Here is a 24,171-nt window from a genome sequence, read left to right on the forward strand (position 1 = left end):
CCCAATATTTGAACTGTTGGCACCATTGAAACCGAAATTTAGCATTTGCATGAGTGACCACATGTTTGACTAGCAGCCATGAATTTTTACTAACAGTGTGTGCATTTAATTCTGTCGTGAGTTGGTCTGCTGCGGTTTATGTTTTTTTTTGGAATACAATTCAGGTTAGGACCTGGACATCCCTTTCAGATAGCTTCCTCTTGCATTGACAGTTACTCCTGTTGGATGTGGTCCGTCGTACCTGGCATGCCAACATTATTACCATATGATACCATAGCTCTCGATATACCACAAAGGTCACAGATGAGCCAGCGAGACGAGCACCAATAATTTGTCCTCTTTTGAACTCTATATTGGCCAATGTTTGGCCTGTGCGATGTCTGTGTGATTTCAGCAAGGTTACCTACTCACACTGAACGAGTAGATCGCATGCGATGTAAACCCAAAGCTCAGGATTTATGTGCTCACACTATACTGTCCGAACGTCGAGCTGCGAGCCTGCGACTTCACTGCTCACACTATACGTGTGAAATATGTGCGATAAACCCCCGTGGTATTAGTAGTATTGCATTATTATTATTGTTAGGGAATGCCTGGGCTACTTTTATTATTAAATTGATAGGCTATTATAATTAATTAGCCACGCAATATTTTCAAAGCGCATCACTGCATAACGAACGCGTTGATTGGGTAATATATGCCTATAATCCATTTTACAACACGAACTGTAGGTAAGCAACAGTAATTTCTAGCTAGTTTGAACTACAGAACTTAAAGATCTCCCTCTTTTCGCTCCCTTTAAACTTCTGTTTTCGCGCAGGCGCAGTGAGGGAAAACACACTTGAATTTAGGGCAATCAGTTTGTAGCTTTGCTGACACGCCAGAAATGTATCCGACCATCCGATTGCCGGTCGGGAGAGGTTAATCGCCTCTCATTTCTCCCTGTAGCCTACAGTACACGAATAGCCTACTGGACGACACTTAACGACGCACGACGAAGCTGAAAATCGTCCCGACCCGAAAAAGAGTGGCACGAGTCAGAATTCGGCTCAAAATCGGACGGAAATCGTATATTGTATGCCGGCCTTAAGTCAGTGAGCTGATATGCAGCCATTCCCCTCCCCATGTTATGATTCCCATTTATTAGGCTTATTCCAAAATGTATGACATTTGGCTTATTTTTATTCTAACATAAAATGTTTTTATTCATTTTATTGCCTTTTAGTTTTGCCTTTAATATATGTTTTTGTGTGGATGCTCATGTGATGTGATAGGGCTTGTCTTATCAGTCATTTGGAGGAGGTCATGAATGGATTTCTTCTGACTTTCTGAAACACATGCTCTCGCTCAGCGGAGCGCCAGAGCAACATTGATGAGCACACACTCGCTAAAGCAACTCGGCCAATCACTAAGGACCTCCCAAAGTGTCTTGATGACTTTTTGGCTGGTAAACAAGGCTTTTGAGTTTTTAACCCACCTCAAAATCTCTCCCGAGGTGTTGTTTTCCCAAATGTTCAATTTTCAGCCAGGCCATCTTATCACAGTCTTCAATGGGAACTGCGTCATGTTTTGTAAGTCAAATTGATTCAGCCTGTTGAGTAAATGAAGTTATCATAGATTTTCCAATACTCATTTTCTGGAAGGAGGGATGGAGAGCTCAAATATCGAAGGGTCCTCAGCTATCCGGCTTTATTTCAGGAGTGGGAACCTAGGGAGAGGCCAAATCGCTAACATGATCTACACGCCTAGAAGAACAGCGGAGGTTAATTGTCATTTCCTCCTGAGGATGTTTACCAATAACTTCAATGTTTTCCTTTTCCATCTGGTCACTCAAGCTGTTTTCCAGGATTTTGCAGTTTAATAGAAAAGCTGAGTGGGAACGTCATCATCTTCTTTCAGTGTCAAAGAAGAATTGTTACTGTGATGTGTAAGCCAAATGATTGAAGTAACAAAGTATTAAATATTATAGCAAACACATGACAATCTCCATTTGCATTCTTTTGTTTTAACATCACCTTGATCAAAATGATCCACGCTGAAGATATCCTAGAGGTAGAATTAAACACAACTAATAAATAGTTTATATGGTAACCAAATGTCTGGTGCAATGGAGAGCTGTACAGAACATCATTAGGTGCTTTGCACGTTCTACAATTATCATAAACTCCATTCTGATGCATCCCTCTCACACAAAAAAACAAAACAAAACAAAATATTGCATTTGGTACATGCATAATTCAAGTGAGATTATAGAAAGCTTATGTAGATTGCTAAACTGGTAAATTGTTCTAAACTTGGTCCAATGAGGAAAACAGGTTCAAACACATACTGTAGAAGCCATGTACAAACTGCAGCCACAGATTTGGACTGCAACCAAGGCTTTGAAGCAAAAAAAAAAAGAGGTATATTACTGAACTGGACTTTGTGAAGTACAAGCTTTCCTGAGTTTCAAAGGAGGCCTGCAGATGTGTCGAAAGGCAATCGCTTCAGTGAGTCTCCCACAGTGCACTTGACAACAGCTTCAATCAATATGCTTTTTGATTCTGAGAGAGGCTTAAATGGAAGAACTAAATATACCTTAACAACCACACGTGTGCAAAGGTGGCACAATATGTCTGCTTATATTATAGTCACTTAGGTAGTGGTTCTCAAAGAAGCCGCAGGGCCTCTGCAAACTTCCAATGGGGCTGCAGGATGAACTTAAAGGATAATTCCGGTATTTAACACCTTGAGTCTATATTGTAGTTTGTTTTGGATGAACAAGAGTGGTGGACAACATTTTTTTGACAATGGTTCCTCTCTCGAGTTTTTGACTATAAAAGAATTGGCCATGGACCCATTTAACATTGGAGTCAATGTGCATGTCCGAAAATGTCATTAAAACAGCCAATAATGTTCGTTTACAAAACTGTTAAACTCACCGAGTGATTAGTGATGTTAGTTGATGTTCCAGAAACAAAAAGTGTTGCGAAATACAGTTTCTGTCGTGTTTTATTCGTCATTTTCGAGCACTCAGTCCTTCAACAGAATTCAATGGGATTTTACAAAATGACGAATACAACACGACAGAAACTGTATTTCGCAACACTTTTTGTTTCTGGAACATCAACTAACATCACTAATCACTCGGTGAGTTTAACAGTTTTGAAAACTAATGTTAAAGGTTGTTTTAATGACATTTTCGGACATGCACATTGACTCCAATGTTAAATGGGTCCATGGCCAATTCTTTTATAGTCAAAAACTCGAGAGAGGAACCATTGTCAAAAAAATGTTGTCCACCACTCTTGTTCATCCAAAACAAACTACAATATAGACTCAAGGTGTTAAATACCGGAATTATCCTTTAAAATGCTATTTTAAAATGACCTTAATATAATTTTCTAAATAACAATGTGTCATTAAGAGTAGATAAATGAAAACAGTATTTCTTACTGATTATTAATAGATTAACACAACAGTGTTTTAACAAAACTACCCATTTTCTCATAGATTACTTTTTGTCCACTGTCGACCTCAATGTAGCAATTTGGTCCTGCATTTCTTTCTCATGATCCTACTGTGCAGAGTAAAAAATTGACATATCTGTCCAACATATTGGGACATTATTTGTCCTCTCAACAACTGTTGTTTTTATTAAAGAACATACAGTTCTTGAGACCTCTATAATCACAAAATAAATCAATTTATTTTAATCTATTAACACTACAAAATATATATGAAATATTGACAATGGGCGAGTCTTGGAGTCAAAGGTTGAAAACCACTACCTTACAGCGTTTAGAAACTCAAGATCAAATATTTTCATGTTACAATTTCGCACAAATTTTGCATTCGCTGTACTGATAATATAGCATAAAAACCTTGTGTCCAAAAACATCATCAGAATTTAAACCAGATTTCCAATGAAACGCCCCAAAACACTTATTTGGTTTTCAGAGCATGTGCATGTTTTGCAGTGATTTTCTGCTTCATGAGTTCAATTAGTGTAAGTATTTGTTCTCTTCTGTCTGAAAGTCAGTAAAGTAGCACACGATCCGTTCTGCAGACGGTGTCACTAGACTTGTTCTTTAGTCAAGGCACACCAGTCTAATACTTGAGTTTAAAAATCAAAGAGCTGTTTAATGCTTTATTTTTTAAAGAGATATATTAGACCATTATTATTATTATTATTAATAATAATAATAATATTCCTACAAATACATGGATCCTGGCACTTTGAAAAAATGTTTTCTTTCTTTTTGTCTTTGTTAAAACAGGAAAGCTAAAAATATCCTATGGTGAAAAAATAAAGCAAACAACAAACGATTTAAACATTGAGAAAAGGAGAAAAATCACAAAAAGACAAATAAAACTATAACGGAATTGAAAAAAAGAAAATAAATTCTACATCCTTTACAAACACTATGGCCCAATAATTTAAGAAAATAGTGTCTCTAAAACGTTCATATTGCTTTGTACCTTCATCAGTGCCCTTTAGGGATTTCAGCAATACAGTGCTGTGAAGTCTTCACAACGGCCAGAAGGGGACGCTCTCCCCCGGGCTCTGCACAGACCTCCATGTGGAGGTCATGAGGTTGCCAACGGATCCGCTGGCATCTTTGAGGAGAGAGAGTCCCGTTATTAGCTTGCTCAATCCTCAGCGCAACTTCCTTTTGTGTTCTTTTGGCAGTAGAGAAAAAAAATACAAGGTATAGTAACTATTCCTCATGATCTTGTAGTATTCACCATTGTTGTATTTAGCATTATTACTCTCTAAGATATTATTACTATTACTATCACCATCACGGATACACGGAGTGCATCGTGTGTCGTGTGCGCATGTGTGTGCGTGATCGTGCGAGTCAGTGTTCAGTGCTCGGAGCTTGTTTTCTCAAAAGAGAAACTAGGCAGAGTCAATAGCTTGGAGTTTGGGATGCCCTCTTGAGGCAGCCCATCTCCTCCTCCACCCAAATCAAATGAGTCTTTGGAGTCACTGGAGGGAGCGCGCCTCCTCAGGAAAGTGTCCCGGCTTGGCAAGGGGGGCGGTACCATCACCAGAGCAGGGTGAAAGCCTCCCGGAAGCTCTGGACCCTCGGGCGGATCCTCGGAGATGCACGGTGGACTCATCTTCTTCTTGCGGGGGCGTGGAGAGGACTGCTGCTGGAGGCTGTCAGCTCGCGAGACGAAGCCGGAGGAGATCGAACTGCGCTGGGGACTGCTTTCCACGGACGAGCACACCTCGATGGAGTGCCGGCGCGGGTCGTCGAGCCAGGACAAGGGCCGTGGTAACAGCAGAGCTCGCTGGCCCTGAGTGTCAACGCTGTGGTACTTTTTAAGCTGACGTCTTGCAGCTTGATCTCCCGTCCCTCCTCCGACTCCATCATCGCTCCTCCCTGCGAGCCCCGCACGGATAATTCGGGATACTTCCTGATCCACAGAGTCTGTTTCCTCCTGCTTCCTGGCAGCCGGTGGTGGCGGCGGCGGAAGGGGCGGCAAGTGGGAATGACTGGAGAACACGTACTGGTCGTAGGGGTTGTGCTGTGTGTGGACGCTAGGTCGGGATGGTTTCGGGGAAGCGCCTGGTGTGGCAGGGACCAGAAAGAGCGAAGGCTGGTGCTGCTGCTGAGGTGGAAGGTTGATAGGGGTGTCCGACAGTTCCCTAAGTCCCAGGGGACCCTCGTTCTCCCCTCCCTCTGTGTATAGAGTCTCCTGAGAGTCAGCACTCACTGCAACCTGAGGAGAGCAGGGACGGGAGGAGGTGAGGGGAAGGTAGGGGGTAACATTAGGGATTAGGACATGAACAGGTGAGAGGGAGACTGGTTAGTATGAGATGTCAGGGGTGTAAAAGCCAGTGGAAGGGGAGGGGAGCCGTGGAGTTAGAGTGGAGTTCACCATTAGCATTGCACTCCACAAGCTCTCTGCTTCAAAGGATTGGAGCTAAAATTAGAAAAATAGAAAAATCGCCTCAAGGCGTCCATTTTGAATGCGTTTTTAGCCCCAATCAGAGGTAGCCATCTTCTTTTTTAAAAGTTTGTATCAAACTTGAAAGTATCAAATGAAGTAACTCACCACAAAACATACTAAATCATCCCGCCCACACACTGAACCTTTAACCGACAAAAATAGTGTTTAAATTGTGCTAAAAGTTCAATAAAACTTGCTCAATAGTAGTTACACATTCTGAAGTAACATTCTTAGTTCAACAACATTCTTAGTTATTTCTGTCTCATGGGCAGTCCTAGGGATGGGCTTCCAGGGTGGGGTTTTTTTTTTATTACTTTGAGTTTTCATTCTCATCTGCTCTATAAAACAGACATTATGAAGAAACTACAGGATCTATTGACTCTTTGGTCAGAGTTGCACTCCATCCAGATGCAATACGCACCAACTATTTCACAGACAAACGGAATATACATTTGTGCTTGAGCCTGAAACTTGCGGCTCTTAGAAACTGTTTTATAAAGACCACAAACAGGGCCATAAACTTCGCAAACTTTGGTAAATCAACTATTTTCCCCTCAAAGCGCTCTTTTAAACAGTAGGAGGTTATCTTATAAACAAATGAAATGACAAGTGACAGTCATGACACAACTGTCAACCTATACACAGAGCTACAGAAAGCCCGAAGGTAAAAACTTATAGGCCTACATGCATGCAGATGAGACATTTTTATTTTTATCTCCAGTAATATTTAAAAATTTACTTCATAACATTTCAACATATAGTTTAAAGTTTAAAATTTTAATATTTAATCATATGATGACTCATGCATCCAAAGAGGTTTGGGATAAGCCCTGAATACCTCCTGACCCTAGAACCGCCCCTGGTTCTTTTTATTGCATTCGCTGATAGGAAATTTGTACTGTGTACACCAAATCAGAAAGTGTGCAGTATACGGAGAAATTGGCAAATCAATATTTGTATCCCTTTTCCTTTGTATCTTCATGTCTAATCGTTGACATGAACTAAGTAGCTACTCCCCATGTACTAAACTGACACACTGCCTGAGTAGCAGTGCTGTACATGGTACTGCTCTGGGTGAAGTCACATAGGTGAAAACTTACAATATCAATTGCACTTTCAGAGAAAAGTTAGCAATAGGTGTATTGTTTTAACTAGGGCAGAGAAACGTTTACCCTAGGGCAAAACTACAGGCACTGTTTGGCAGACTGCACTCTGAGCCACTGGGCTACTGCAACAGACCACAAGACCCATGTCTCTTCCTGGGGTCACTCTCTCTCAGAACTCCCCGTAATCGGTCTATTTCTCTTAATCGAGGAAGCCAGAGAGAGACACCGGCCCAGAAGGAGAGAGATAGGTGGGTGTTTTGGGAGGGGCAAAAGATCAAGAGGAACCATGTCAAATTTGGAAAGTGAGCCAACATGGAGTAAGAGACCAAGCCATGAGTGCCCTTGTTCTGTTGAAACCTGTATGATGCTATGCTGCCACCTAGTGGCAGGATTTTTTTTTTACATTAGCATGACACATTATTGACTAAATAGCATTTCTAGGAAACAAAAAAATCTAAATAATTACTAATTTAATAAAAACGTTTTTTTTTTTTTAAATTAATGTTAATGTTCCTTTAAAAATCAATTGATATAACTAAAATACTGCAGATCATTTCTTTGTTTTAAAGAGTATTTGTTTTAAATAAATGCAACTAATTGGAGCGTATGAGGCTTTAGTCCACTAATTTAATTCCCCTTGATCTTTACCCTGCATTTTTGGCCTTTACAGAAGCCATGGTGAAATGCGTCGGGCTGGAGGAACGGGATTTAAGGGGTGTGGTAGGGCAAAGTGGGACAGAGTAGGGGAGTTCAAGGATCTGTGGAGAGGGTGCTGGAGGCCAGCTGGTTCAAGCAGCCCATTCAAGCTCTCTCAGAAACAGGAGTATCTGTGTCTCAGGAGCAGCTCGGGGTCAGGCTTGGGTTGGACCATGCTGAGCTGCTCGGAGTAAGTCACATTAGAGGGTATGCAGGCCAAAAAGCAGCAGAAAAAAAAGGAGAGAATGCAGGAAGGATTAAAAGAAGAAATATACTAGCCAGAGGGAGAGATCAACAGTGCAGAGGTTTCAGACTTCATACCAGTCACATTCACCATAAGTCTCCAATCACAATCCATAAAGGAAGACAAGGGATATTATGCAGTATGAAAGAAGACCAGCGGAGAGAAAATTGTTCTGTTACAAAACCTAGCGAACTGCTTATGGAGCTGCTTATTTTAAGGAGATGTATGTAGGTTATTCCAACTTAAAAATATTTTGATCTCTACAATAAGTTATTTTGTAACTTAGTTTGTAGTCAATGTAAAGTGTTTGCTCTGGCTTTTGTTTTAAACGATTGTGCTCTGTTGTTGTTGTCGTCTGTTGCCGTTGTGCAAGTACGATGTGGCGGTTGGTCAGTGCGGTATTTGTCCCGCCCTTCCTCCACTGTGATTGGACTGCTGAGTAAAAAGTAACAGTAATGAGCGCTGCGTTTGGTTTTACCCAAAGTGGTAAATTTTTCAACTTGGAAATAAACCATCTCAAATTAAACACATCTTTTTTTAACACATCTTTACTAACAAAAGCATTCACTGTTCTTTCAGTAGAAAGAATAACATTAATCAAATGCACATCATGTGTTGCTGCAATAGCTTAAGCATGTTTAGTCAATCGCCTACCACGGAGTGCATAAAGTTTCCGTTTTTTGCTTGAATGATTTAGCCTACCGGGTTGCCTACTTGTTGTGCTCCATGCCTTGCTGTGTTTATCAGTGTGAAGACACTACTTGCATTATTTGTACTACAAAATGAAGCAAGGGAAATTCTGATTATAAAAAATACAAATACCGGTACATATTTCAATCAATATACTATACAAGTATAGATTAAAAATAGTTGGCATAAGTAAAAATGGTCTAATTAAAAAGTGTGTGCTATGTATTTGTAAGCTTATTAGATCATAACGTTCGCTTAGCAACATGCATCTCATGTGTTCTGTATGGAGAGCACTAAATTAATACTTTTATTTAGCAAGGACGCATTTAATTGATTAAGACATTTATAATGTTACAAAAGATTTCTATTGAAAATAAATGCTGTTCCTTTGAACATTCTATTCATTAAAGACTATATAAAAATCATGGTTTCCAAAAAAATATTAAGCAGCAAAGATATCTTTAAATGTTGATAATAATAAGAATAATTTATAGTAATGTTTCTTGAACAGCACATCAATTAGAATGATTTCTGAAAGGATCATGTGACACTGAAAACTAGAGTAAAAGCTGCTAAATAATCAACTTTGCAAAACAGAAATAAATTACATTTTAAAATAGAAAACAGTTATTGTAAATTGTAATAAAACTTCACAATACTGGTTTTATTGTATTGTTCGTTAAAAAATAGTATTGGTGAGCATAAGAGACTTCTTTCATAAACATAAAAAAAAAAAAAAAAGGTTTGACCAGCAGCTCACTAGGTTTGGGAACAGAGCTACTATGTGCAATAAACAAAACTAATAGCTAATAGAACATACTCTGTAAGTACGACACAATCAAATGTAATAGACCTGAGGTCACCTGTCTGCGTAGGGTGCGTGAGAGAGTGTGTGCCCGGCGAGGCGGAGGGATACGCGGGATGCTCTCTGAGTCTGATAGGCTATGAGGACTGATCGGTCTGAACAGATCGGTGGGCACAGTCAAGTGCTGGGTGGGTTCTTCTGTTTGAGATTGGACAGAGCCTGTAGACCCTGTGTGAGACATTTGATATTATTGACATACGCATAAACAACCATATTTAAAACAAATTCAGAAGTATATTTCAGTGCACCTGTCTGAGCTAGGTGAGTTGAGGTTGTGTGGGTACTGTGGTTCGAGTTGGGCTGCAGCGGCTGGAACATGTAGCTGTCATTGGGCAGAGAATGTGTGCGGCCCACTGAGGTCTTCTTCACATACAACAAGTGCTCATTCGTTGGCTCGTCTGGCTGCTGGGGGTCTGGCGGATCTGGCGGAGCTGTAGTCTGAGGGACATTAAAAGAGTTGCAAAGTCAAGGTGAGAGCTGGTACTTGTGTTTGGAGCATCAGGGGCCCTTATGAACACATGGACGCACACGCAAACACATTGTACCTAATACATAGAGGCTGGGCTGGACTGGTTAGCGAACAATGAAAGGCAAACGTCACTGCGCACTACTAGACAAAGGGAGAAGACTGATCAAGAAATGTTCTCATAAATCATGTTGCATTAATTTATATTTGTCATATGAATACGTACATATTAAAATTACAGATGACTTAAAGTATTTAATTATTCCAATACGGCTGTTCAGACATAGTTGTCGGACCTGTATCTGATTTAGGACCACATATGGAAGTGGTTCAAATCAGAATCGAAAAGATGTGATGTGATTTGTGCTGTTTCACATTGTTATGAAAAAATAATAATAATCCAAGTTGCATATGACCAATTATGGCGGATTTGGCCACTTTTGCTTGCAGTCTAACAGTAGCCAGTTATGATAAATTTTGGTCTGTTAATCTGAGTCTTATGGACCATTTTTGTGATACCTTTATAGTGTTTTTGTATCCACACTAGAAAATGTCTAATTTTCATGGAAAAACGGAAGTAGGCTAATATAGGTTTGGAATTACATGAGATTAGTAATGACAATTTTATTTTTTGTGTGAATTATTCCTTGAAATTACATATTCTTGCTCAGAGATTTAAGCAATTTTATCATTTTTGTCCATATTCATTGTTTGTGATTAAATGTGTTTTGAGTGAATTTGCTCCGTTACTCTTTCACCGTTTACACCAAAACAATTACATACCCATTCAAATCAGTGATTGAAATTTTTGATGATACTTCATGGTATAGGCATTGAGGAGTTATGCATATTCTCAGTGCATATTTCTCTGCCGTTTTTCATCCACAAAAATACGACAGAGAAATGAGAACATGCTGGATCTAAATCTCACTCATCTGAGAAATGCTATGTATAAATTATTTAAGGTTCTATGGGCATAGTTCTGAAACAATGAATATGAATTCAATTACGAGGTGACAGAAACCATCAGGCTTCTCCCTTAAAAGCTGTGCCAAGAGCCTGAACTACTGTAGCTGGCAGAGCAGAAGCCGACCCCATACCACACTCCTATATTCTTTCAAGAAGCATGGTACTAGGGAGAAACTTCACTTTTAATACACACGAAAATAAGACAAAAGATAAAATCATGAAACAAAAACAGAGACACAGGTAAATATGCAGACAGATAAATTGAGAATGGAAACAGGAACATCTAAAAAGTATGAAGAGACGATGGAGAAGAGGTTCAGAAATGGCCTTTAGACGTGTTGGGTAGAAGTATAGGGACATAGCTGCAGAACCCAGACAGGAAGTGAGCAGATTGACAGGCAGTAATACTACTCTACTGGACTGGACTGGACCATACAAACACCAGGCTGGTGGGAAATGTACAAAGAGAGGGAAAGAGAGAGAAAGTACGAACAAAGTGGATGGTTAGAAACCCCCAAAGTTCCAAACACATTCGCCTCGCTCTCAGCTCTGCATAAATCATTTGTGATGTTGATCCTCAACTTTTACAAATTAATCAGACTACCAAGTGTCAGAAAACCGATTACTGACATGAATATTATATTATATTATATATAGGAATCCAAATATAATAACAATTTATATTTAATGTTCACTGTCAAAAATGTTGGGGTCAGTAAATTGTTTTTTAAAGACTTTTGTTGAGCAAGGACGCATTAAATTGATAAAAAGTGACTATGATTATAATTGCTACAAAAGATTAGTATTTCAAATAAATGCTGTTTTTGAACTTTCTATTCTTCAAATAATCAAATAAAATATATCATGGTTTCCAAACAATATTAAGCAAGCGCAACTGTTTTTAACATTGATGATAAGAAATCCACCAAATCAGCATATTAGAATGATTTCTAAAGGATCACATGACACTGAAGACTGGAGTAATGGCTGCTGAAAATTCAGTTTTGCCATCACAGGAAATAAATTACATTTTAAAATGTATTCACATGGAAAATAATTTAAATGTAAAAGTATTTCACAATATTACTCTTTTGTTTTCTAGTTTTAATTAAAAAAATACAGCCTTGGTGTATTTTTTGGTGTAAGACTAAATCTGACCTACCCTAAACTTTTACATATAGTGTATACGTAGAAAGTATAGTGATTAACAGCAGCATTTGACTAAATATTATATAAATGTTTAAATGACTGCAATACTATTATAGCATTTTATCAAAAGCTGCACTGTAGTGTAACTATGATCTGACACTTTTACTTTAGTAACCCCACAACAAAAGAATGTTGTTAAAACTGTGCTTTAACTATCTTAAAACAGCAGCATGTTTGTAATTATTATTTATTTTATTTAACTGAACAGAGCAAATCTATTACAGGGCCAAAAGACCTGGGGATAAAATATTCAGGGCCAAATGCTGAAGCAGGGTGGAGAGGGCGGATGTCTTTGGAAGCAGTGTAAGGCTGAGGCAGGAGTGGAAAATGAACGTTGCTCTAGTGTTAAATACATTGCACTCCTGACTGGTTAGTAAGAGGGGGTTAAAATCATCTGGGACAGAGTCATCCGTCAGAGCTAAGGACCAGGATTTCTCCGATGCCAGAGATAGAGCCTCCATCTCGGCTAGAGGAATCTAAAGAAGAAGAGATGAGCCAAGAGTGAGATGGGCAACCACCACATGCATAGTTAGAAGACACGCACAGACTTTCACACAGGTACAATTAATACTTCATGCGGTGAGGTCAGTTCATTTTTGCGAAAATAACAGTTCAGTGCGTAGAAACCAGGGTTGTGCGTCATTTAGATTTAAATTGCGAAGGTCTTTTAACTTCCAGTAAAAAAAAAATTGGTAACACTTTATTTGACAGTGTCCTTGTTACATGCTACATGTATAACAGTAAATTATGCATAATTACATGCAATTAACCCTCAACCAAATCCTAATCCAACCCTAACCCTATAGTAAGTACATGTAGTTAATTAATATGACTCAGTACTTAAATATATAATAAAAGAATTGTATCTGAATCTCGATTAATGTATCAAACAGAATGAAGAATTGCAATTCAAACCTCAATGTAATGAAGTAGAATTAAAATGATTTGAAATCAAGGCAAACTTTTAATGTTGGCTTGCCAAAGCATTGTATACAAATTTGGATGGATGGATACTGCTATACTGTAAATTATTCCTGTCATTCTGATTCAAATTCCAATTCAGTGGGGTGTGGCCAAAGCAATTCAAATTCACTTCTTCAAATCAAAATTTTGCCCAGCCGACCCTCCAAGTCCGCTGACAAGATGCACATAACCTTCCGTCAGTAGCCATTATAGGTATAGATATGTTTAATGGTCCGCAGATATTAAAGGTATATCAGATTACCCTCGAATAATGTGGAACCTCTTTCATAGATCTTAAATAAATCCTGCATACCGCACCGTTTAATTGACCCTGAGAGTTTGGGCTGGAACAAATTTTTGCTAAGTCGTCAAAATGAAAGAGCCAGCTATTTCCATAAAGACATTACACATTCTCCAATTACATTTAAAAAAAGATTTAAGAAGCCTCAGTTTTTGCGATGCTAATGCAATTGAATGAAATATTTCTCTGTGAAACAGACCAAAAGAGATTTTCTTGCATTATTCAACAGCGGCCCATCTTTATCGATCCACACATTACCTCTTCGACTCCAGCCAGATGAGACCATCACTTTTTGGGGTATTAATGATCTTTGGAACGAACGAGGCACACATTTCACACAATTTTGCGAGACATTGTCACTCTTATGGGACCGGGAAATAAGCACACATGGATTTTACTGGAGCAGAACCAAGTCCTTGCCTTCTAAAGAGCGCTGGAAATCACAGAGTGCAGAGGTGGTTTTGTAACTGGCACACAGAAGGATCAGTGCTATTATGTAAGTTTAAGTGGTCCAGAGAGAGAAAAAGAGGGAGAGAAGAGGAATATAGTGTGGTACAAGGCAAAGCTGGGTGAACAGGGAAGCCATTGACCTGTTTATCAGTGCAGTGCTTGCTGGGAAGGGGAGGCAGAGCGTAGTAGTGGCAGATGGAGTCAGATAGGTTGTCCATGAGGCTGAGCTCTCCTTCCAGTGAGCCCTGGATCACCAGGGAAACTGAGTCTAGCATAGGCCTCCGCTAAAAGCCCCAGCATGGAAGACAGGATGAATGGCGAAGAGAGAGAGAAAGAGTACAGACAGAGACAGAGGCAGAGGAGATGACGAGGGGTAACGTGAAAGACATCACACAGAGAAAAAACAGAGGAGAAATGAAGGAAGGAGAGAAGTTGCAGACTATAACACAATTAGTCAGAAGAAAGCTTTACCAAACAATAAACAAGGACAGTTCACCTAAAAATTTCCATTGGAACACAAAACAATAGATTTTTTAAGAATTTGCTGGTGTTCCACAGAAAAAAGAAGGCCATACGACTTTGGAACAGCACAAAGAAAATTTTGGGGTGAACTGATAATTTAAATTAGAAGTAAACCAGTAGCACAATTCATTTATGTGCAGAACAGAGTAGTAGAGCTCTACTCACAGGTAAAATACTTGATTCTATCACTGACATCCACAAGGTGGAACTAGAGCTCTATGAACATTTGCCCTGATGATGAGCAAAACATTTCGACACAGCCACACTAAAGAGGGCTAGAGGGATAGTTGAAATGATTGTTAACACTAAAAATGGCTGGTATTCTGGAAATAGCCTGCCTGCATTAAAAAAGAAGAGTAGTATCACTACTTTCCCATGGTACCAGTCTGACCTCCGACCACCGAGTTTATAAGGAGCAAACAACAGGCATGTACGACAATAACAGAAACGGATGGACTTCCCCACTTTAAAAATAACAGTCTAGTGTTTTAAAACGTGTCTTTCGGTTAAACCTAAAGATCGTTTATAACAAATGGTTAACTGTTTGTTGGACTGTTCATTACATTAATCCATGGGGAAAAAAAGCATATTTTATACATTATTATATATTATAGATTATAAAAGATGGTCCGGATGGCAAGTAAAAGGGATAGTTCACCCAAAAATGCTCACCCTTTGCTCACCCTCAGATTGTTCCAGGTTTTTATTTCACAGAGGAAACAAGACGACATAAAGTTTGGACACAACATGAGGGTGAGTACACTGTATGATGAAATCATTTTCATTTTTGGATAATATATTCCTTTAAGCTGTATGCTGTTAATTACCATATAACATATGTTTTACTATGTACAAGCAAAAACCATGTTTATAATTATTCACTTAAATGGAAGTCAATGGCATTGCATAGGACTGGAATTAATGTTAAAGCATGCAGCGTTGTAAGTATTACCACAAAGCTTAAACATTATGCATGTTTACATGAGACCAGAGTAACAAAATTGTTTACTATCTTCTTCGGTTCGTCTCATGACCATATAAAGCCAGTAAACCCTGCAAATTTCCAAAAAGGGACTTTTCTCATAGACAGAAATCCACAGGAATTACAACGGTATTACATAAACAAAATCTCATCTGTTTAGAACAGTCGTCCCACTGCTAAAAAAATTACCACCTGCTCAAATAATACACATTTTGCACAGATGTCCTAATATAAATTGACTAATATAAATGTTTTAAAGGGTTAGTATCTGATGTGTGCGTTGATTAATGTTTATATGTGAAAAAGCCTATATTCAATCTGTTCATCATCATATAAAGCAACCGTGTCTCTTCAGAAAACTTTGAAATAACCGCTCAATTCATATGGATTAGTTTTAAAATCTTTTTAAGAACTTTTTGATGCATCAAAATGGTAGTTGTGTAGATTGTCAATGGAGGGACAGAAATATCTCAGATTTTATTAAAATATCTTCATTTGTGTTTTGAAGATGAACAAAAATCTTACGGGTTTGGAACGACATGAGGGTGAGTAAATGGTGACAGCATTTTCATTTCTGGGTAAACTAACCCTTTAACCAATTGTAAGCTCGAACCTTTTTCCTTTGTGATTGTACAGCTGTAAACAACTTTTCAGTTTGTTTCAACAAATTGAGGGACAAAATAACTTTCAGTGGTAATGGAAAGCATGCAGCAGATGCTTAAGTTTAATTCGCCTTTGGCTAAGCCACGCCCTAGAATGTAGATTGACCAATCACAGCGCAGCCAAGAACGAGCTCCGACAGAGGCTCCGACACTTTTTCACGGCGCTCCATTGACTTCAACGCAGGAGGCTCATATTTTTGGTCTCGGCAGGCTATTACGTCGTCGTTTTATAAAAAATATGGTTAAACGTTGTGCCTGGGGCATTTGTAACACAGATACGCGTTTCCCAGAGAGGTTGGAAGGGGGTGTCCGTTTTTTCCCATTCCCAAAACCGAAGTCAAATCCTGACAAGTGTCGTCTTTGGATTAAACTGTGTGGACGTCCTCAGTCAGCGAAACCCCTCAAGATCAACAACACACTTTTGTGCTCTAAGATACATTTAGCTTTTAACCTTACTGTGAAGTTATACTAGTTAGACAGTTTTATGCTGGTTTAGGTCATGATTTCGGTTCTCTACCCTAATTGTTGATACGCTAGCACACGCTGCTAATAAATACAGCTTTATAAGTTAACGTTACTCGCGTAGTCCGTTTGCTTTGTAAATAATAACGATTATAGAAGTGAATAGAGACCTACCCAGCTTTGCATGACAGTGTTTCTCCTGATATTGTTAGTCACAGCCTCCGTCTTGATTAGGATATGCTGTGGTTAATTTTTTGACTGTGACCGTTATGCTTTTGCCTCTATTTGGATGCCTTGTTGTTGCTCGCGTTTCACCGTTTGTCTTGAATAAAGCCTTCAAACGCACACTGCAGACACTTTTGCCTACTTCTATCGGACACTTTATTTGCTGCTTTATAAAAGTTTGATCAAATGTCAGCAGGAAGAGCTGTCACAGCATAAGCCATGTTGATACCAAACCAGAGCCCAGATGAAGTTGTCGGAGGTAGCAACAGTAACTAAGGGGGGCGGGGCTTAGCCAAAGGTGAATTGTACCAGGAACATACCTTTTAATATATGCATGAGTGACGTCAATGGGTTCAGGCGCATATGGAAGCATACGGCAAGTTGTCTGTCAGTATTGTGTGAAGTTAGATAAGAGAGCGCTGAAGTGGACATATTTTTGTAGGCCAACCCATAAGTTATCTTTTTTTTTTTCGTGTTCCTTTTGGATTATTGCAGAAAATAAGCTCTGTGACCAACCGAAGTTTCTGATTATTTTGCCTCTCATGACTATCATTTTGTTTATCATGATAGTCTTCACAAAAGAACACGACTTTTATGGCTTTTGAAGTCTAAATACAATCGCCAGAAGTAAAAAGCTAAACATACAGACTATAAATGAACTACACTACGGTTGCATGACTTAAATGTCGCCACCATTGAAGTCGCATGAAATGGAAGTTGCATTAGACTTTTCCTCTCTATTGTGACGTATATCCAAGTGAAACAAACCTGGCTTCTTGAACAAGAAAAAATGTAGGACAAGACTTGATTGTTTCCATCGGGAATTGTTGTTTGGTAATGCTGCAATCTCATGTGAGTGACAGGTTGTCCCACCCGTTTTAAGACAACAACAACAACAAAAATCACAAGGGGGTTTTACTGGTGTATTTTATGTTGTATAATAAAACATGAAAATATCTTGAGATTGTGTTAACCACAGACCTTATTCTGGCATTTAACCAAAAAAAAATGTTTTGACTTTGGGACGATGAAACCAAAAAATCTAAAACGCTAACTTGTTTTCAGGTTTTTGCCTACAAAAATACAGCATCCCTGCATCACTCTTTGACAGTCAAAAGTTTCAACAAAACAAAAGCAAGCAGGACACCCCTGCTGGAAAAACTTCTAGCTGGTATTTAGTCTGACTCAAGTGTTGAACCTGGAAATGACACCATAGGACGTACACACCACTGACCTCACACCTAGCATTCCAACTCACCTCTAAAGGCGCCTCCAGATTATGAGGAGGATCAGGATCTGTTTTTATGTGATCTTCAGAGTCTCTGCGTATGTCTGCAGGTGGGCTGTCTGTGGGGTAAAGCGGCCCAGACAGGTCTCCAGAGACTCTTGAGATCCAGGGTGACCCCCCTGGCCCACCCATGTCACCAGGTCCCAAAGTTGGCATGTGCCCTCGGGATATTCCTCCATCTCCACCCGCAGCCTCTAGCTCCATCTCGGCTTCCAGCTCAGCCTCCTCCTTGGCCTCTTTGTTGCTTTCCTCCAAGTGCTTCATGAGCACAGCGATCACCACATTGACCAGCACAAACTGCGCCGTCAGGACGAAGGACACAAAATAAATGGGGGACACCACTGTGTTGTAGCAGGTGGTTTCTTGGGAGCAGTCTCTGAGCGTGTCCTGCGACGTGGACACAGAGTGTAAAAATGAGATGTTTGCTAACAACTGTATTCAGAGCACGTGAAAACGATTTAAAACAAAACTGTGTGCATCATTGAAATTCAGCACTATGAAGTGACTGTGTACCACCTTCATAATGCCATTCCAGTTGTCCCCGGTGGATACACGGAACAGCAGGAGGAAAGCCATGCCAAAATTCTTGAATGTTGCATAACGGCCGAGACCTTCACAGGGGTGCAGCTCATCACATACTGGGACAGAAACAAAATGTCAGAGGTACATGGAAATGTGCAGATATTTATATGTTCATAATGAGCAAACACACACTACTTCATATGTTCAATGCTGTGAAAAAGTAAGTGCACCCCATGAAAAGCTGGTTCCGTTTTCATCATATGAGCATATAGATTTCCCGCAGCATCTGCTCTTGGGGTGAATTTGGTAGAAGGAAATGGTTTATATTGAATAGCTTGAAAATGGCTTTAAATCCTTTCCCAGACTCATACGTGTCAGCAACCTTTATTCTGAGAGGCTCTTTTTTTATCTTGGCATGATGGAACAACATACTTTCAATGCTTATGACCAAACTAGACCAGGGCTGCATTCCCCAAAAGCCTAAGTAGACCATAGAAACAGTTTTTTTTTTTTTGTGGTTTATACTATACAAGGTGTCACTACTATTTTAATGATGCTGTATTCACTTGCACCTGATTTTAATTTTGATGTGCACTTGATGTAGTGAGAAATATGCTAAATGTATATTCAAAGACTCAAATTATATACATGTATTACATTTTATCCACTGGTGAAATGGCATTTAAATGTACTAACTTTCTATGCAGTGTACTTAACGTTTAAATATATACATACAGCATATAGACAACCATTTAAACCTAGATAAACTACTCAATCTCACTAAACAATTTGGTTGGTGGACTACTAATCGACCAGTCATCAATTTAGCCCAATCCTATGTTGGGAAGAGACAGAACAAAGTTTGCCTTACAGACAGTCAATCTCAGTTCAGCCAGCAGGCGCCATATATTGAACTTGGACAGCATTGTAAAGCTGGATATGAATTATGAAGTCTCTATGTTTATCTTGAGCAGGCTGATTGGAAATGGAATGACATCAACCCTGGTATTGTGCTGAGGTGCAATGAATCACGGCAGGCTGTATTCAGTAAACCAGTGCCAAATGTGCTGCCACGTATTCTAGAGAAAATCTGCTGCAGGTACTGTATTTATGGTTTGCTCTAACAGACATTGCTGGAAAACTTTCTAAAATATGTGAAAGTGATCTCACATTCATTTAAAACAAATAAACAGTAATAAATCGAGTAATTTAAAACACAATTATGCTACATTAGAGGATTATAGAATTACAACATCAGTGCCCTAATCAATGTCATAAAGTGTTTCAAAGTTTTTCAGCCTCCCTTAATGAATAGAGAGATGGAGAATGCAGTACCATTGTATTGAATTATTTGTAAAGTGTTATATTAATGTGTTTACACTTTTGTTGACAAAATCATATATAATCAAATGTATCAATGAAAAGTTAGTCTGGCATCTTAACTTTAGATTTATTTCAAGTTAACTTAATATTGTGTTTTTGTATAGAGCATATATATATATATATATATATATATATATATATATATATATATTATTATTTTTTATTTATTTTTTTACCCCCAAAAATAGTTTTTGGACTCCCAGCTGTAGTGTTGTGGTTCCCTAGGGTGTCTAAGTTATTTACAATTCAGTGTAAATACATTTCAGGCAGGAAGATCATGAGGAGTGCATAGGAGTCTGTGAGTGTGAGTGTGTCTGTGTCTGTGTCTGTGTCTGTGTGTGGTGTGTGTGTGTGTGTGTGTGTGTGTGTGTGTGTGTGTGTGTGTGTGTGTGTGTGTGTGTGTGTGTGTGTGTGTGTGTTAGACCACAAGAAAAATGGCCCTTATGTATGTGTGTTTGTTATGCTTACTCAGGTCACCAAACAGCTCAACTCCCAGAGCAGCGAAGATGAAGAAGAGCAACATGAAGAGAAGACCTAGATTCCCTACCTGTAGAGAGAGAGAGAGAGAGAGAGAGAGAGAGAGAGAGAGAGAGAGAGAGAGAGAGAGAGAGAGAGAGAGAGAGAGAGAGAGAGAGAGTCATGGAACGCAAAAGAAACTGACAGGGCAGACACAGAAATACCACCTGTGAGGAGCCAATAAGAGAGAGTTCATGAAGTGCGAAGATGACAGCTGTGTTCCACCTGATTAGAGCTGGACAGTTTTGTAAACTTAAGTCTCAAACTATGTTGAAGCCATAGCCTACTGCAGCAGCAGTTTTGCCGCACTTAAAAATCATAAATAAAATGCTCATATCCTAATGAAAAACCTTAAGTTATTTAGCACTCAGTCAATTTTATTATGCAGTACATTTTCATGTCACCATCATGTGTCTTAATATATTGGATCAATATTAATTTGATCATTTTCAAACATGAAAATTATATATATATATATATATATATATATATATATATATATATATATATATATATATATATATATATATATATATATATATATATATATATATATATGTCTATATCTAATTTAAACAGGTCTGAATTTTAAATAACTTCACTACATTGATTTGAATGTATTTCTGTCATGATAACTCTAAATGTTCTGGCATGGTAATGGGTATGAAAATGTTGATATTTGGTCTTGGTGGAAAAGATCTGCTACACTGCGGCTACAGAGCAAGTACGAGACTTGTTACTGCAAATACATACATGACACGCTGCTGTGAGCAAGTAAGACTTGCTGCTGCTGTACAATATAGCGTACATGAATTACCGAAGCAGATCTATACAGGTGGAGCTGGAGAAGGTGGAGGGTTTCTGAAAGCACTCTGCACTGCGACAGTAATTGCTAACTAAGTGTTTGAAGGTTGAGCATGCGAGCTCATTGGCTCCTGATACAACAGGAACCAATCAGTTGTGCCCTGCATGTGCGAGAATGATGTGAATGCAAGCAGGTTGAGTTAAGGATCTATTAGACTGCGCCATCTAGAGTTTCATGACATAACTTTGTATTTCGCTAAAAATGCTTTAATTTAAGGAATATTTTCAGTATATTGAATTTTTGTATAGACTATTTATTATTAAATATTCCCACATTTGTCTTGGGAAGATTGTTTTGTATAATTAAACATAATAATGTGATGTTTTGTGGTATTAGTTGGTCTGACTTAAAATATTACATCCTGTTACAGTATATAAATGATAATCAGTTTGATATTATGATAAATGTCTGAAGATGGTTTAAAAATTCAAAGTACATCACATTAAATTCAAGTTTTGCCAATTTTGCCCCATCATTCTGAGAGAAAAAAAAAACATTGTATTTACCTAGAAATATTATATTAAAAACAACAATAATAATTAGTATTATTATTATTTTATTATAGTTTAAGTGCGTGAACCCTGTTCTGGTGTACCCTTATATAGAAAATGACACTGCATAACAGGAAGAGCCCACCTACACCCAGCTGGACTCGGAGAAGAATCACGCGAAACGTATAACGATCACAGACGACTGGTTCACGCATGATTGAAAAATTAGGCAAACGGAGGAAAGCGGAAAGGAATAAAGAGAGTCAGATTAGAAGTGCTGACAAATCCGATTGCATTGACATTTCTTTTTCCAAGGCTGGCTATTTTCCCACCCTAATCTCCCTTAAGTGCACTCTTCACCGGCTGGATTCACAGTGATTCAAGAAACAAGGATCAAGCTGACACAATCTGGCAGGATATCTCAGAACACTCTTAAGGATCAGAACACCTCTCACAAATTGCAGAAGAGTGGATCAATAGCCTAGAACCACAAAAAGCCACTTTAAAAGAAAATAAGAAACTGTGTTAAAGTCACAGCGACGGAGTGAAAGGGCGTTAGGAGGCGACGGCTAAACATGGTCTAATCCAATTAGTGACAATTAGTTAAATGTAGAATTACATGTCTGATTTTCTAAGCGCATATCTGAGGAGAGACAGGAATTAATAGTGTGTCCTGTGGTGCGGCATGTTTCCAAATCAAAAAGCCTGCAGGAGGTGGTGAAGCCTGATGTTATCAAAGAATGTGCATGCTGGAGATTTTCTTCTCTGGCTTCTGCTATTCTCCAAGCAGCCCATCAGAGCCAATCTGCACTGCTGTGGCCTCTTCATGGCAGATTGACTATGTAAATGAGGCCTGTGGAGAACGGAGGGGCCACAGGAGAACAGGGAACAGGGGCCTGGGAGCTCTCTCGCAGCGCAGAATTCATGGGATATGAGCGGAGAGCGGAACTTTATGAAGGAGAAAGACAAAAGTTTTGTGCAGTACCTGAGGCAGGGCCTGCATCACAGTGTCAAGCAGAGCTCGCATTCCCACGGCCATCTTTAGTAGCTTCAGCACTAAAAGGAGAGGAGAGAGAGTTTATACACAATCTGATCAGAAAACAATTTAAATTGTACTTATTTTTTATTTATTTATTTTTTACACTTGTGTGTACATGGCAACACTGAACACTGATAACCCAATCATTATTTTCATGTTATGGGCAACAATTAGACAATATTAAAATCCTATATTTTTTTTCTAAAATAAATGAAAAATAAAACACTAGGAGATAAAATCAGGGAATTTGGGCATCACAATATTATCATGTATAGCATGAAAAATTGATTGTTATCAAGCTATTATTGTTTTAAAAGATTGACTAAGTTAGATTACTAAAAAAAAATATCTAAATGTAAAAATAGGGAAAGTGAGCATTCACAATCAAATATCCAGTATCGACTGATATAAAATACTGAAAAGTTTGGAGATTTTTTTTCAATGATCTTTAAAAAAATTGTTATTCTCACAAAGGCTGAATTTATTTTATATTATTTATTTATAAATAATAATATTTTGAAATTGTAATAGTTAATTAAAATATTATATTTTAATATTTTGACTTTTTTTTTTTTTTTTTGTGATGGCAAAGCAAAATTTTCAGCACCCATGACCATGCACAGTATTCTATGGAAGCTTGTTTCCACCACAAAAAAAAGATGGACTTCTTTTCTCAGTATTCTGATATATAATGTCGCAATTGCAAGTTATAAAGTCCAATTCTGAGTAAAAAAAAAAGTTATTTTTTTCTCAGAATTGCTTATATATCACAATTCTGACTGTATAGCACATGATCCTTCAGAAATTGTTCTAATATTATGATTTGGTGTTCAAGAACATTTCTTATTAAATCTTGAAAACTGTTTTGGAATTATTTGAAATGATTTGAAGAAATCGTGTGTAACATTATAAATGTCTTAACTGTAACTTTTGATCAAAAAGGGGGGCGGGGGTTCTGGGGTTGTCAGCTATAGAATATTTTAACCTTGCATGTAAAATGTAAAAAAAAATACCAATACAGGTACATTCAATGTATTACAAATAGGAGTAAAACTAAATCATGCTTCTAATTTTGACAAAAGTGGCATTTGAGAAAAAATAAATAAAATTGACCTTTATGTTCAAACTGTGACTCAATCTTTTAACAGAACCCTGATTGGACATAAATAAATGCACACACAGTGGACTCACTGTTTCTTTAAAAGTGCCCAGTGGAAACTAATTATCATGTAATTTTCTCAGTGGTCAGATCACAGAGAATGTTATTATTGGGGTCGTGCACTACACACACGGAGCTTTAATGACGGTC

At 38.4% G+C, this 24,171-nt stretch overlaps 1 protein-coding gene across 1 annotated transcript in view; it reads right to left on the bottom strand.

The window, feature by feature from the left end:
• Window positions 1-4,252: 4,252 nt before the first annotated feature.
• cacna1g (calcium channel, voltage-dependent, T type, alpha 1G subunit) overlaps window positions 4,253-24,171 on the bottom strand; it is a 123,918-nt gene continuing 103,999 nt past the window's right edge. Inside the window, exons 27-34 of the mRNA XM_079594783.1 lie at window positions 22,809-22,879; window positions 20,420-20,498; window positions 18,563-18,684; window positions 18,017-18,433; window positions 14,046-14,189; window positions 9,796-9,985; window positions 9,546-9,715; window positions 4,253-5,715 (exon numbers count right to left, since the gene is read on the bottom strand). Coding sequence (XP_079450909.1) covers window positions 4,852-5,715; window positions 9,546-9,715; window positions 9,796-9,985; window positions 14,046-14,189; window positions 18,017-18,433; window positions 18,563-18,684; window positions 20,420-20,498; window positions 22,809-22,879 — 2,057 coding nt within the window. The 3' untranslated portion in view covers window positions 4,253-4,851. The remainder of the gene's footprint in view (window positions 5,716-9,545; window positions 9,716-9,795; window positions 9,986-14,045; window positions 14,190-18,016; window positions 18,434-18,562; window positions 18,685-20,419; window positions 20,499-22,808; window positions 22,880-24,171) is intronic.

Source organism: Phoxinus phoxinus (assembly GCF_949152265.1).
Source record: "Phoxinus phoxinus genome assembly, chromosome: 21".
Taxonomy (NCBI): domain Eukaryota; kingdom Metazoa; phylum Chordata; class Actinopteri; order Cypriniformes; family Leuciscidae; genus Phoxinus; species Phoxinus phoxinus.